The 16,282-nt window shown below is 37.5% G+C and overlaps 1 protein-coding gene across 5 annotated transcripts in view; it reads left to right on the forward strand.

Annotated features, from left to right (window-relative positions):
• pard3aa (par-3 family cell polarity regulator alpha, a) overlaps positions 1-16,282 on the forward strand; it is an 850,778-nt gene that overhangs the window by 754,908 nt on the left and 79,588 nt on the right. For all 5 annotated transcript variants that reach the window (XM_059971936.1, XM_059971937.1, XM_059971939.1 and 2 more), the window contains one exon: positions 4,975-5,238. In XM_059971936.1, coding sequence (XP_059827919.1) covers positions 4,975-5,238 — 264 coding nt within the window. The remainder of the gene's footprint in view (positions 1-4,974; positions 5,239-16,282) is intronic.

The following is a 16,282-nucleotide window of genomic DNA, read 5'->3' on the forward strand; positions in this document are numbered from 1 at the left end:
GGCCAAGGACTCTTCTACAGCTCCTATCTCAATAAAGATACCTGAAATATTGTAGTAGTAATCATACTTCTACTCATGGCCACAGCTTTCGCTGGTTTTGTACGCCCCTGGGGACAAATACCATTTTGAGGGGCAACAGTCATGATTTATTTATTATCTGCCCTTTCCTTTCTTGGAGACACACAAGTTCAATGAATCTGATGGGGTTTCTCAATTAATAATGCCACGCTAACCCAATTCTTCACATTCCATTTTTATAAAGATTTTTAAAAAGGAATTCACTGTAGGGCTCGTCCTCCTCTGTGTCATGTGATATTGATCAAACATTTAAATATTAGTCTGGAGCAGCTAATTAACTTCAATGTAAGGAATGGGAAATAACATTTTTGTTGATTTTGGCAGTCTGCAGTCTCTCCTAATCTGGTTAAAATGAAGAGCAAGTTAATTTATCTGAGCAGTGTTTGTCAGTACACTCCAATAGTATCAACGAATCTGAGTGTCTTTGCTGGTGGCCCTGCATTGGATACAAGAAAGGAGACAGCAGAAGCAGGCAGAAAGATGGAAGTTAAAACCCTGACCAAAAAAAAAATTCATTCATTACATGAAAGAAGTTGTTTTTAATTATAAGGACAAGGACAATGGGACAGATGTGAAGAGGTCTGAGTCCAATTTTGGGCTCACATCTTAATTTATAGACTTGGACAGTTGAACAATTCATACATAATTACATTCTGCTAATATGCATTTCTTAGTTTTTAATTATTAGTGTGCAATGTTTCCATAAAGTAGAAATGGTGATTATAGAAGAAATAGGGTGAGGTGTGACATGTTATCTCTGAAACTTCAGTTGTTCTAATTGAACAGAGAACAGAATTTTTTTTTAAAAAAAAACGTTGGCAGTGGTCATCTGTAATCCATTGACCCTTCTATAACCTTGCTCATCAGTAAAGGCTGAGGGATGGTGAGATTCACCACCAATTTGAATGTAAAATATGTAAAGATTGGTCAATCATGGGGGACAAGCCTAGAGACTGAACAAGGTGCCTTTTGTTGGTTACTTTTCTTCAGGGTGCAATAGCCCATATGTCAGCAACGGAAGGCGTTTCTTTGTAACTTCAGCAACATTGGTCTGGTGTACCAATTAATGTAAAAGTAGACAGTAAATGAACAGGAACACTGCAGCAGCAATTCAGTGCAGATATTCACCCTCGTTTTAAATTAGGTGAGCTGTGCCCTACATTACAGTCTATGTCAGAAATTAACATCTTAAATTGATGCCAGCTTGAGGGGTCTTTTAATAAAAATTCATTGACAAGGAGGATTCAGAATCTCATTATATTTTGCGAATCAAATTTAAAACAAAACATCCAACCAGAACAAAGGTTAACATATTGTGCAGAGACCTCATCAGAATAAGTTCTAGCGAAGGACATTGACCCATCTTTCTATCTCTGATCTTTTGATAAGTCAGCATAGCTCTACATTTCTCCTTCTGCCTTTTTCTCACAGAGTCTTAGCATGATATCATTTTTTCTGTTTATCTCATGATTTCAGATTGATTGTGAGCTATTTCTAATGTTTAAGTATAATCTCCGATACTCCGTATCTTAAGTGTATTCATTTGCAAAATGCACCATGCATGTAGTCTGTGACCCCACAGGTCATACCAAAAGTAAAGTCGAGTATAGTCTTGCACTGAGGACCATCTGGAACTACTAAAGATCAGCTGGTCTATTCAGGGTCAAACTGCAGGAAACCCCATCAGTATCCTTGAAAAGCTCCCCAGGAGAATCTAATATTATTATTCTAAAGTCTGTGTTTTTGTCCCCAGTGTTAAATATTATTTGAAATATATCCACCCAGCACAACAGTTTACAGAATCTAATATCCTCTGTCCAGGTTCAAATTCTTTCAATTTAGTTGCAAAGTTTATCTGTTAATATTATTCTTTAAAAGGAGTACTTCAATTTTAAAAGCAAACTGACAATTAATTATTAAACATAATAAATGAACAGTTCAGTAGACGAAAAACCTTCAGTGGCTTTAAAGATCCTAAATTCGCTTAAGTTCTTGTCATGTTCCTGTTAAATGATGCTCTCTTCAGTCAAAATATATTGGAAATAAGATTATATTTTCACAATTCAAAGTATCTTGTTGCATGTGTCAGATAGAGAGGCTTAGATTTGTCTATGATGGTTGCTGTTTGCTGCAATAGGGCAACAAAAAAAGTACTGAGAATGCAGCAGAACATAGAATCCAATCCTCAAATGTTGCCAAGCTATACTCTCTGCTTAAGTGGATGGAATGCACTGAACCATTTTTAAATGGTTCACACCACTCCTGCTCTTAAACCCTTAAAAATCTAATGAGCATGGATCTAGCTAAGCTATAATGTTGGACCTCAAGAATAGGTCATAGAAATGTATAGCACAAAAGCAGGCCCTTCAGTCCTTGCCAAAACTATTCAAACTGCCCTCTCCCATCGACCTGCACCGGAACCACAGCCCTCCATATCCCTACTATCCATGTAACTATCCAAACTTGGCTTCAGAGTTGAAATTGAGCTTATATGAGCCACTTGTGCTGGCAGCTCATTCCACACTGTCATGAGCCTCTGAGTGAAGAAGTTTCCCATTACGTTCAATGTGAATATTTTGAAAGTAATTGTTATATATGGATGAAAAACAGCATTGCTAGTGCAAGGAAAGTCTCTTAGCATCTTTGTGTAGAGCTTAATATGACTGATCCATGTGATGTTGGAACAAATAACTATTGGATTAGAGTGTAAGATGGTTATTTTTCTTATAGTATAAATTTCTTACGCTTATAATTTCGAGATAATCATCCATACTTGTGTAGTTGTTCAGTGAGTTTTCAGTAATTGCAGTATACTTAATTCTGTGCTTTCCTGTAAGTCTCTGCAGCCTGTATCAGAGTGAGATTCAGTTATTTAGTTGATGTACATCGAAAAATAGAGTGAAATGCATTGTTTGCGTTAACAACCAGCACAGCCTGAGGATGTGCTGAGGACGGCCCACAGGTGTCACCACACATTGTGGCGCCAATATAGCACATCACTAAACTTGCTTATTTTATAGATTATCCTTTATCACTGGAATGTCATTATTTCTGTAGGTTTTAGTATAAGATGAAATGAATCCTTTGTTTTTCTTTCATTGTTCGTTTTTGGTTCTTGTAACACCTACTAAAATGCCATAACCACCAAGTTTTCATAGAGTTCCTCATTATTTACATATAAAGAACCTCTGGATCATAACACCCAATAAACCAATGTTTATTATGTGTCTGACTTCAACATTATTTTATTAAAATAATTAAGTCAACTTTCTCAGTAAGAATTATTTGTTTAGCACTTCAAATAGTTTAATAGTTAAACAATGGATTAATGTGAAAATGGATTTAAATCTAATTTTTATTTCATTTTAGATTACTCGCAGCTGTCCTGAGAGAACTATGTTAATAAATGCACAGAAAAAATCTATAAATGGATTAGGAAGGCATTGTCAGGGTGTCTTTTCTGGCCATGTGCATAAGACATTATTAAATTATTCTCTAGAGAATAATGGAAGATTACATTCATATGACCTTTCAGGCTTGACCTTGATGGTAAAGATGGTATTTTAAATACCAGTTGTTCATGTAGTTCAGAACTGTATAAAATTATGAAGTGTATCTCCCAAAAAGGGCCAATTCATCCAAACGGGCAACTTTTGGTGATTGTAAGAACCTGAAAGTTATTGAAGACAATCAGAAGGTTCTGGTTACTGCTTAAAAACCTTGTCCTTAACTCAGAGTACAGCTGACCCCCGTATTATTGCTGTTTTGGTTATATAAATTCGCCCTCAGAGGATTCACAAATCACCACCCACCATCACTACTGAGATATGAAATAAAATTCACTGTTGTGGAGCTTATGTGCAAAGAAATTTAATTTTCACAAGACTTCATTTTCTCATGAATTTAGTGATACATGTGCAAATGAAATAGCTTTGAATTGTGGGAAATAGTGATATGGACTGTTTTCTAGGAATGCAAATCCCCACCCATAATGCAGGGTTTGTCTGTTGATACAGTTCAGAAAATAATTTTGTGCCGATATCATTATTATATACATGAAGCTTGGGCTAGATGGAAGATTACCCACTGCAAAGTGTTGATTCTAGCATTTGCTATGTATGTTTGAAAAAAGAAATTGGTATGACTTCAATTCTTATTTTCTGCAACATCTTCATCCCAGCCATATTTCCCCACACACCTCTGCCTTCCCAGCACCAGTGTCAGATTAGCCTATTTCAGGTTCTCGGCTAGTGTCATCTGGAGTACTCCAAAATAACAGGGTGGAAGAAACAGTCTTGCAGGGCATTTTGTAAATGCCCTTTCAGGATAAGAGACTGTTTCCATTAGGAAGTACTTCATGTTGGCATGTGGCCAAGTGGTTAAGGCATTGGTCTAGTGATCTTGAAGGTCACTAAGGCAGCGTGTTGTGTCCTTGAGCAAGGCACTTAACCTCACATTGATCTGCAACGACACTGGTGCCAAGCTGTATCGGCCCTAGTGCCCTTCCCTTGGACAACATCGGTGGCTTGGAGAGGGGATACTTGCAGCATGGGCATCTACCAGTCTCCCATACAACCTTGCCCAGGCCTGCACCCTGGAAACTTTCCAAGGCGCAAATCCATGTTCTCTCAAGACTAATGGATGCCTATTTTGGAGCAGAAACATCCGCTCACAGATGATGGCTGGGTTTGAATGAATGAGACAGATAATTGAACCTGTGCTCTCCAAGATAGAGTACAAATTTCTGCACATATTTGATCTTAATATTATTTTTAATAAGCTGGATTTCATAAAAATCAGCAGTACTCTGCACTACAAGCAGAGTACTTCAATTTGACATGTTTGTGAAGATTACCTACTTGTCACAAGATGATTTGACATTCATGAATTTTACAGAATCCAGGAAAAACACCGGGAAATTCGGGAACGGCAGGCCCGCGAACGAGACTACGCTGATCCACAAGATTTGAGCAGAACCTATGGATCTGAGGATGACCCAACATATGCTGGCATGAGTTGGTATGAATCTTCTGCAGACATCGGACGTCATCTAGTTTTAAACACCAGACCACAGAGTGCAAGGGAGGAAACACAACCAATGGAAGCAGTCTATGCCCAAGTGAATAAACCAAGAAATGGGAAAATTCCAACTAGTGAAAGGTAATTGGATGTATTGTTTTGACTGCAGTATACTCTGAAAGGATTCCTGCAGGATCTGCTTGCGTCCTCAGTACTTTCAAAAGTACGAAATGCTTTCTAAAGTAATGGAATTTGGTATTGAAATCATTCATTACTATACAATTCTGGTGTAAGCCAAGATCTCCAATATACCAGGGTGCATCAATCTCCTGACAATCCTTGGTGTAGTTAGAACATTGAACATAGATCCATGTGGCACTGGACAGGCCATTTGGCCCATGATATTGTGCAGATCTTGACACACATTAGAAATGAATTTGAAGATTTCCATGGCAATAATCTGGATGCAAATTTATGTTGGCCGCTTCACCTGAAAAATAACTACCATTTGTGCATGGTTCACAGCACAGTTAATTTGAATTTTCCATAATAGTATTGGACTGGAGAATTGAAGAATCCTAATGCTTGAAATAATAGTTAATTGGTTACTTTTTTTTTTGTTCTTTCCAGTTTTGTCCCTCTTGCTGTTGTGAAGCCAAATGCTTTTCAGTGATAGTATTCCAGGTGCTGAACACTTTCCAATGCCCTGCTCAAGTGAAATGTTATTGTGTCCCTTTACTTTGGGGGTAAAAAGAAAGTGGGAAAGGATTGGGGATGTGGTGAAGTACATGTTTGTGTCTCAAGTTTTTACTTTGGATTGTTTGTGGATAATGGAGCGACAAAATGAAATTGCAAACTTTTGGCACATGTGTAAAGGAAATATTATCACGGCACAAAAGAATGCAGAGCAGCACCAAATATCAGCAGGTCGGATCCCTATTGGATTTGTTTGCACAGAGCCTCTAGACTGGGAAGGAGTGTAGCCCTCATTGCAACAGAAACAGATGGTTTCTTTTCACCTGGCTTATATGAACTAACCTTGTGAAAGCATAGAATGAATTTTACTTCTGTGTTTAACCTTGGACTTGATAAAGTAATTTTCTTTTAAATCAACCCAAACTGGAATCAGATTCCAAGTCATTCTAGATTTAAGCTACTCTGGATGTTCCCCATTCACTTTGGTCATATACTGAATGCAAATCACTGAAAAATTGGTAGGTAAATATTCCTTGATAGGAATTGTTACGCTCAAAAAGGGCATAAGAATAGCCAACTAAAGCAGAAGGCAGCAAGACAGATGTAGTATTTGGCCTCGATTATGCAGCATCCAAACACTGTAAAAGTGTCTTAAGGCTATTTCTCAGATGGTATCAGGCATGAGTATAGCTGATGAAATGTACCACTTAAGATTCAAACTGAGGACAGTTTTCAATTAGTTAACTGTATGATACTGGCTATTATTATAACTAAATATATTTCTCGAAAAAAGATTAGAGACGGGCATTTACTTTATTTGCTGAAAAATGTTCAATGATGGGAGTTTACAAGTTGTTTCAGGATGCATGAAATCAGGTTGATGGAATGGCCTAACTCCCGCTTAATAATCCTGTGAACTGGAAAACAAAGTGTACCTTTCAAATGATGTACTATCATCCGATATTTGAATTTTATGCTCTTAAACAGGTACTGCATTGGAGGAAATTACCTTAAAATTATGAAAATGTTCTTTAAAAAGGAAAGCAGGTGGAGTAAATCCTAACAGACTTCTATGTTTAACTCCACCTCACCTCGCAATTGTGAATGAACTACTCCACGTTCACACATTTCTTGTAACTATGAATGCATTATTGATACTGTTGATATGAGCGCTGTTTTAGTTGGAGATATTTCATGTTGCTCCCAAGATACTATAATCACATTTACTTATTAAGTTAGTGCTTGGCAGGCACTCAAAGCTAGAATTGGTTTTGATTCCAGAACATTCCATTTTATTTATCCAAGTTGTACCAGATAAAGTTTATAATATACTAGATGAAGTTTGTTGTATTTTGTTTCTGAGATCTCCTTAGTTTATCAAGTCGCTTCAGGAGGAAGTGATCCATATTTGTTTGTGTAATATGCTTTCACCCAAGTAACTGTAAACTTCCTGTTTCAGCTTGTGTTCTTATTTCTATGTAGTGTGCGTACGTATGTCTTAAGGAAATAAAAATCTAACATAGTATGATGTAGTTAATTTGCAATTCTGATGACTTGCTCATTTTTAAAAGCCAAAACAATTTTTGAAGTGTTGGGATTTTAGTTTTTGATTAGAGAGGAAGAATGCACAGGAGATGGGATTGAGGAAATGTACTTCCTCTCGAGGTCCATGAGACAGGATATACATGGGTCCCACCCAGGAACAGAGAGTTATAATAGTTATTCTTGATGTCTACATGCTTGTCAACAGGCATCAACTTTGTTTTTCTTTTCTGTAATCAAGACAACTAGTCCTATGATCTGCAGTTTTCTCATGGACTTTTTAATGCTGCGATGTTTTTCATGTATAATGTACAATGATTCTTGACCTACTCAGTTATGTCAAGTGATGTAACACTCCTTGCAGATGAACTCCCAACCATTTGCTGTAAGCTGTAGCAGCATAAAACAATAGTTCAAACAAAAACAGATTTTTGACTGTTTTGGCTTTGCATTATTAATCATGGCAGAAGTAACAAGAGTTCACCAGTTTTTTTTTCTTTCTCTGTTTAATTCAGCTTTACTGTGTTTACAACACTGCCAAAATAAGTCTGTATTGGTACCAACAGATGTGCTGGCATACAATTAGTCGGAAACTTATCTTTAAGATTACTGCTTATAGTTGTGAGCAGTTAGAGAATTTCTTTAAGTTATCAAGTGTTGCTGCATTCAACACAAAAGTATCAACATTTTTAGAATCATTGAACCCTTTACTTTTCCCTTCAGCCTGTCAGTAATTATTTGGTAAGTTAAAGTCCGTGTCAGAATTGTATGATAAGCTATTCATAACCTCTTTGTCCTCTATTTCAGAATTAATTTGAGAATTGCATCACGCCTGAAAATTTTCCAGTACTCTAAATTGGAGACAACAATCTTAGTCAGAACAAAACAGAGAACTCTATTTAGTGATTAAGTTTTTGTGGCTGACTAAATAATCTAATGTAGTGTCATGAATCTATCTAGTTTCAGGAGCTGGGCTATGAAAAATGAGTGCAGTTGAAAATCTCCAGTTTAAATATCCATATTCTAAATAGATCCAATATTCAAATATTGCCACATTCAGGACTATTTCTTGAATGCCTCAAGTGTTGTCAGAAGTTGTTACTCAATTGTCTGAACTATAAATTGATTACTCAAAATATTGAGAACAATAGATATCTGGAGCCCAGACTGTAACACGGCTTTTTCCAAGCAATTTGGAGCGGAGGCCTGGAATTGTTTATATTTAATGAAAGAATATTGCTGGCAAATATCCTGATAACTCTTTAAAAGGTGTATATCTGAGCCAATGTGCTAGTGACCATAAATTCCCTTCCTCAATTTCAAGTCGCTAAATCCTTTTCCATGGAATGGTGGTGTGGTGCCCCTTCTGGTCAGTATTTTATTTTGTTGAGTCAAATAATTAAAATATAAAACATATTTATAAATATTTGCCTGATTTAAAATTATATTTTGCTTCAAAATTCTTCTAATTTATTGACACATTCAGACCATTTAGTATAAGCTGATATTGTGTGACATTTCTGTGCTTTGGAACTGTGCGGCACAGTAGTATACCTCAAAAGTGAGTCTTTGTAAACAGCACTAACAGTTGGATTAGATCCAATGTCATTTTCCTTTCATGCCCCATCTGTTTTTTTGGCAGAAGTCAGCTCTGATAAAGCCAGAGCTTTCTTTCCATTAAAAGGTCATTTCGAACCCTTCGCTTGAAAATGACATTTGTGATAATAGCTCAGTAGTAAAGTTCCATTGGGCTTTAAAAAGTGTTAAAAGTGCACAACATCCTTGTGTCAAGCCTAGTTTGGTGTACAGAGTACAAAACTGAAAGGAATTTAATTTAAAACTGTTGTGCAGGCACCATTTTGCAAAATTGCTGCTGCTTTATATTTTTCTCAAACATGACGAAGCAAAATGGTTATCCTACTGGTCTAGCACCTTTAGTCTGGGACTACTAATGTAGATATAGAGTTGGAATCTCACCACAGTGATTGAGCTTTCAAATAACTTGAAATAAAAAGCTGTATCATTAATGGTGACTGCAATACTACTAGGTTATCATAAAAATCGAACAAGATTGCAGGTACCCTGCAGGAGAGAAATCGGCCACTCTTATCATGCCTGTATGTGACCTCTAAAATAGCCTTTCATGCCACTCAGATCAGGGCTGTTTAAGATGGACAATTATTCCAGTAGCATCCATATCCCAAGAATAAAATAGAATTTTGTGTGACTGAGGAAGAAATTTAAAGTCTCTTGCACTTTACCAGAAGACACAAGAACAGAATTATGTTTTTCAGCCCTTTCGGTCTGCTCCACATTCCCATCATGGCTGATTTATTACCTCTCCCTCAACCCCCTTGCCGCCCATACTTCCATCTTCTCTCCTGAACCTTTGATGCCCTTACTAAACTAGAACCTATCAACCTCCACTTTAAATGACTTGACATCCACAGCCTCTGTGGCAATGAGTTCCACAGATTCACTATCCTCTGGCTAAAGAAATTACTCCTCATCTCTGTTCTGAAAAGATGAGGCTGTTTTCTTTGGTCCTAGACTCCCCACTATAGGAAAATTCCTCTCCACATCCACTCTATCCAGGCCTTTCAATATTCGATACATTTTAATAAGATCCACCTTCTCCTCCCCCCCCCCCCCCCTTAGTTCCAGTGAGTGCAGTAATGAATACAGTAACAACAGTAATAAACAAGAATTATTTATGGGGAATAATAGTTCACAAAATAAGACGTTTCCATATAGTTCTTATTTTGCATATAATTACTAAGAGAAAGCTGTTCACAGTGTTCATGTAAACCTCAAAAGTTTTTACAGCACAGAATGAAGCATTTCAACACATCATATTCACATCAATTCTAACTTCTAGTACAGCCCTGTACCATCGTGGCTTTTCAAAGTTTTTCAGTGCGATAAGGCTCTGATTCTTTCATACTTTCAGACATGAATTCCAAACCTCCAACTCACTATCTGACCCCCTCTGGTGGGGAAAAAAGTCTTCCCTCTAATCCTTCATTTTTCTGTCAATTACTTTACATTTGACCCTCTTTTTGAAGGAAATCAGACTCTTCTGTTTACTTCATCCAGGCCCTTCATGATCCTATACAGCTTGATTCAGTATCCCCTCAGCTTCTTGTTGTCCATGGAAATCAAATTCTGCCTTTCTGAAGTTGAAGTTAAAACTTTCCCATCCTGGCAACATCTTTTACATTTCCTCTGCATGCTTCACAAGGCAATTGTATTGTGAAGCAATACAGTCATGTTTATTTTTATCCCTGTTGTGTAGTGACCAAGGAAAACTTACCCAGAAGTTGTTGGAATTTGAGGACCTGAATTATAGGGAAAGGTTGAATGGGTTAGGACTTTATTTCTTGGAGCATAGGAGAATGAAGGGAGATCTTGTAGAGGTATACAGAATTACAAGGGGTATAGACATGCTGGCCTTTACAGCTGAGGATGGGTGAGACTAGAACTATAGGTCATACTGTTGGTTTTGAGGGAAAGCTATAAGATTTGAGGGGAATATGAGGGGGACCTTCCATCAGGGTGGTGCTAGTGTGGAACGAGTTGCCACTGGCAGCGGTGGATGCGGGTTCAGAAAAGTTTCGATAGGTCCATAAATGAGAGAAGTATGGAGGGCAATGGTCTGGGTGCAGGTAGGGGGGACCAGGCAGAAAAGCAGGTTGGCATGGACTAGGTGGTTCATAAGCCTGTTTCTGTGCTGTAGTGTTCTAACACAAATTATACATCACTTTAATGCTATGACTGAGCACATATTGTATATAGATGTAGATTAACTTTCCTGCTCTTTGCTAACAAAGTTAAGTATCTTATGTACCCTTTCTATTCTCACAACTCACCTTATAAGTTTGGAGTGAGTTTGAATTCCACGCTGACAGGTGAATTGGAATGCAAGAGGAATGATTCTCATTCTCCAATATCTCCCATTTATTTTCTGTTTCTCTTTTTGCCTTGTTACATATACCCATATTTATATTAACCTATTCTTTTCCAATTACACTTGGCAGTAACCCACCTCCTCACTTCACCATCTACAAGTCTAAAGTCGGGGGTATGATGGAATACTCTCCATTTACCCAAACAACTGCAGCCTCAAGAATCTTGACACCATGCAGGACAAAGCTGCCCACAGGACAGGCACCCATCCACAGTGATTCTTTCACTACACAATGAACAGTAGTTTGTGCCATCTACAGGATACATTACAACTCACCCACCCACCCACCCAGTCAGGCAGCATCCACAGAAATGAACAAACAGTTTTGGGCCAAGACTCTTCTTCAGAACTGGAATGGAAGGGGGGACATGGCAGAATAGAAAAAGATGGGGGAGGTGAAGCAGGATAGCTGGAGGATGATAGTTGAAACCAGGTGGGTGGGAAAAGTAAAGGGCTAGAGAAGAAGGAATCCGATAGGAGGAGGGGCACCAGGAGGAGGTGATAGGCAGGTAGAGAAGAGGTAAGAGGCCAGAGAGGGGAAGAAAAAAAAGGAGCAGGGCAGGGAGATTTTTTTTCTTTACTGAAGGGAGAACTTGATATTTATGCCATCAGGTTGGAGGCTACCCAGACGGAATATAAGGGTTTGCTCCTCCACCGTGCGAGGGGTCTCATTGTGGCACAAGAGGAGGCCATGGACTGACAAATTGGTATGGGAATCAGAATTAAAATGTTTGGCTACCAGGAAGTTCCACTTTTGGCAGATGGAGCAGAGGTGTTCGACAAAGCAGTCCCTCGATTTACAATGAGTTTCACTAAAGTAGAGGAGGCCACATTGGGAACACTGAATACAAAAGATGGCCCCAGCAGATTCACAAGTGAATTGTTAACTCACATCGAAGGGCCATTTGAGTCCTGAATGGGCAGGTGTAGAACTTCAGCCACTTGAATGGATAAGACTCCGTACACAGCACTTTCAAACCCACAATCTCCAGCAGGTAGAAAGACAAGAACAAGAAAGGTATGGGAACTTCCCCATCTTGAACTTGCCCTTTAATGCACACACCATCCTGACTTGAACTGATATTGCTGTCTTATTTGTCATTCGATCAATGTCCTAGAACTTTCTGCCTCACAGTATTGTGGGTAAAGAGTGCAGCAATTCAAGAAGGCAGTTCAGCACCACCTTCTCAAGAGCAATTAGGGATGGAGGCTTAATTATATATTAAAAATGCTGGAAAAACTCAGTAGGTCAGGCAGCATCTGTCGAGGGAAATAAATGAACCGTTGACATTTTGTACCAAAGACTCAGGAAGAAACTTGTAATTTGGGTGGGGTGCTACAATATCTGGTTCTGAAAATACAATATAATTTTTGATTTAAGGAGTTAATATGCATCATTGCTGTTTGTTATATCAAATATATTAGCCAATTACATTTCTTTAGTTTAGGCTAACAGGAGAAGTGAACTTGTTATTAACAATTCTATTTCTGAACAGTGGAGACAAGCTTGCAAATAGATCTTGAGGTTGTGAGTTCAGTAGTGGATGTTTTATTCACAGATGGAATGAGCAGTGTCAGGCAACAGACTTGAAGTTACCCCCAAATACAATGATCCATCACAACAGAATTCCATTGCTTTTGGCTGCTTTCTTTGCAGTTCAGCTATGTTCTACATGACAGTCACAGCCGAGACAGGAAAATAATGAAATATGCTGTCAGAAAAGATCTTGGTCCTTTAAGAGCGGGGTGATTGTTATCCTATCATTTTGCCCAAACCCAGAAAATGAAGACTATTGTTAATCTGTCACCGTGTGCAAGATTATAGCAGCCTTACAAAAAAATAGTATAGGAGGTGCAGTGTTGCTTTCTTAAACAGCCTCATAAATGAAAGGTCATCTTCATCTGGTTTCAAGTTGAGAACTCAAGGAAAAAAGTCACCACAGCTGTAATGTTTTTGTTTGTATTGTGATGTCTGTGGTTTCCCATTTCAAAAATTAAACATTTGTTCTGCTTGAAGACGGGCACAAAAATGAATATGCATCTGGCAGTATTTGAGCACTTTCCGGTTACAGCATTAAATAGGAAATGACAGGCCTTTTAAAATGGTAATACTGTATGAAGATGTAATGCAATATACAGTGAAATAGTGCTTCCACAAAGGCACCAGTACAAATGGAGGACATAGCTCCTAATGACATCAGTGAAAACTGTTGTGCTTCTCTGAAAATACAATTGCATTAGTGATAACCGATGGTCTGTAATTATTGATAGACACTAATAGCAAAATGATACCATTGGGTCTGAAGCTTTTGTATCCTAGCCTGTCCCTCCAGGTGAGATACTGATTATATGTTTTATGTTTTTTTTTATAAACTCCAGATTTAGGAATCAATGTGCAGAACCAAATCCTGCAGTGTACAGAGAGGATGAGGTGAATCATCATGGCATGGTTAGTCAGTGTCATGTTTGGCTTCTAGTTCTGGAATTATAATACCGTTTTATCCAGCAGGTGTGAAAATTAGCTCAAAAGTACTAATTAACGAGTGGAATCTGGGTTTTTTTTCACTAGAATGGGAACAGAGTAACATGGAAAATTAACTGTAAGCCGAAGGATGGTCTTGGAATTGAAATCCTAGCTGCTTTTATAGAGCAGGTTTAGATAAATTTAATCTATAGTTAAGATCTCCAGGTTGCAGGAATTGCCCAGTTTCTTCCATTTAGCAAACAATTTGCAGAAATTGTATCTGGATAAGCATTTTTTATGTTTGAAAATATTTTAACATCTGCCGTCACTTTGACTCAAAATTGGATGCTAAATATGTTGATCTTTCCCCTTCAGAGTTTCTGAAGTCACTGCTTAGATTTCTACTGGCTATTTCCACATTGTGCTGTGATAGTTTTCCCTTAATTGCGTATGCAAAACTTGTGGTTTGTTCTTTGAATTCTTTTCATTTTAGTATTGATTATTAAATTTTCCAGTATAGCTCAGGACCTGAGGCAGTTATCACAGGATTTTCCTTGACAAGAGGACATTGATTGAAACTTACAGAGGGGAAGAAAAGCTGGATGTGAATTTTATAGGTGCTAAATCCAAATTTTTCATCTTGCATCGCATTAAAAAAAATCAGAAGTACCAGCCATAGTATTCATGTTGCAGTTTTGGTATTGATGGTGTCTGTACTAATCATGTACAGATTCAGTATGTGTTCAAATCCCACTATAGTAACAGGGATATTAACTTCAGTTATCTAATTGAATCTGGAATTTATTAAAAACAGTAGTGACTAGTATAATGAGCATAAAATTACCATATTGGTATAGGAGTAGGTCTGGTTAAGTAATGCTCTTCAAATGAAGTCCGTCTAACTCAGGCTATCCTGTGTGGCTATAGGCCAATAGCAATGCAGTTGGAGCTTAATAGGCCTCTGAAAGAGCCTATCACTCCATTCATTTATAGCACTTCAGCAGTTTAGAAAAAATGTCACCGTCATCTCCTCGTGCAGTCATTTGGGCAATAAATGCTTGTCTTCTCAATGACACGATGGGTGGATGAATGAAAGAAAATGTACAGCGTGAAAAAATAATGTTTATTTCCATTTCAAGCTTGGTGGCTGTGGCTTTTAATGCAAGTCTGTTTTAATTCACAAATTAAAAATTCCTGATTTTACAAATGCAAGCTATACAACTAACAATGTAGGTCCAATTTGCATTGTTTGGACAATGATGAGATAATACAGTACTGTATGCCCCATAAGCCAACTCAATTCAAGCACAGGAATGAATTGTTCAGATTGTAATCTATTTAGTCAAGTTGAAACTCCTGAGATGACAAAAACAAAATAGTTCAAATTTTCAAATAGAAGTATAGGTTGATTAGGCTCACAGAGTAGATTCAAACCAGCAAGAGAAGGACGCGCCAATAACTATAATTTACAAAGTAGTACCTTGGTTCTTGGAGTTGAAATCTAAGTAATTTTATCTATGTGAGTTAGATGAAAGGATGTTTTTTGCTGTTCTGTACTGTTTCACTTTACAATCTTCTTAATGTGGTTAATTTATTGTCTCTAATTGGTGTGGTGATTCATTCTTTGCAGTCTTTAATATTTGGTGTAAGACTTTATAAAGGTAAAGAGAAAGTTCAGCAGTAAACATACTTACCAAAGAGGCTATCTTATTTATTTCCCAAGCCTATAACTGAATCACTACATTGATTTCAATGTGGAAAATGCCTGAAAATTATGGGGAGTTGGGATTCTTCCATGGGATTGTTCCAAGATATGAAAGTTTGACATATCTGGGCTATAAAGTTTAAATGCATTTCAGAAATACATGATGCTACATCATGTCTTTTCAAAAATGTACCAAAATTTAATTGTCCCCTAATGAGATGATGCACGCTGGGTAACAGAGATGTAACTTTTGCTCCAATGTTTATTTTTAGCACAAACATGAAGGGCTTTGAAAATTCCAAAAGGGACAAAACTGCTCCTTCCATCAAATTCTCCCTTTGTTCATTTGTCAACTGCTGTTCTGTGAAATATGATCTGCAGCTTCTGAATTTGTTGCAAGTTTCTACGTTCGCAGCCATGATCCGTCTGTAATGGTGTGTAATGAGTTGAACGATAACATGGCGAAGCAAACCATATCAACCTCCCTAATCCAGCTTCAGTAGTTAAGATACAAGAATTAAGCACAAGTGCAATAATGCATTCTACATTTTAGAATATACACATGGATATATTACCTTATTAGTTGAGCCCATTGCAATAATTTTTGAAAATATCAAGAAGTTATTTATGTTTTAGGTCCCAAACACCAATTTGTCACTATCACTCATTCCAAAGTCTGTGGAATTACACCAAGAAATTCTTTTCTGAGTTTTGACGCATCTTCTAATTCCCAAAGCACTATATTTCAGCATTGAATATTTCAAGCTATTTCTTTTGTCAGTTTCTGTTTCATGCAGTAACTACATTGACA

Source organism: Hypanus sabinus, chromosome 6 (genome assembly GCF_030144855.1).
Source record: "Hypanus sabinus isolate sHypSab1 chromosome 6, sHypSab1.hap1, whole genome shotgun sequence".
Taxonomy (NCBI): Eukaryota; Metazoa; Chordata; class Chondrichthyes; order Myliobatiformes; family Dasyatidae; genus Hypanus; species Hypanus sabinus.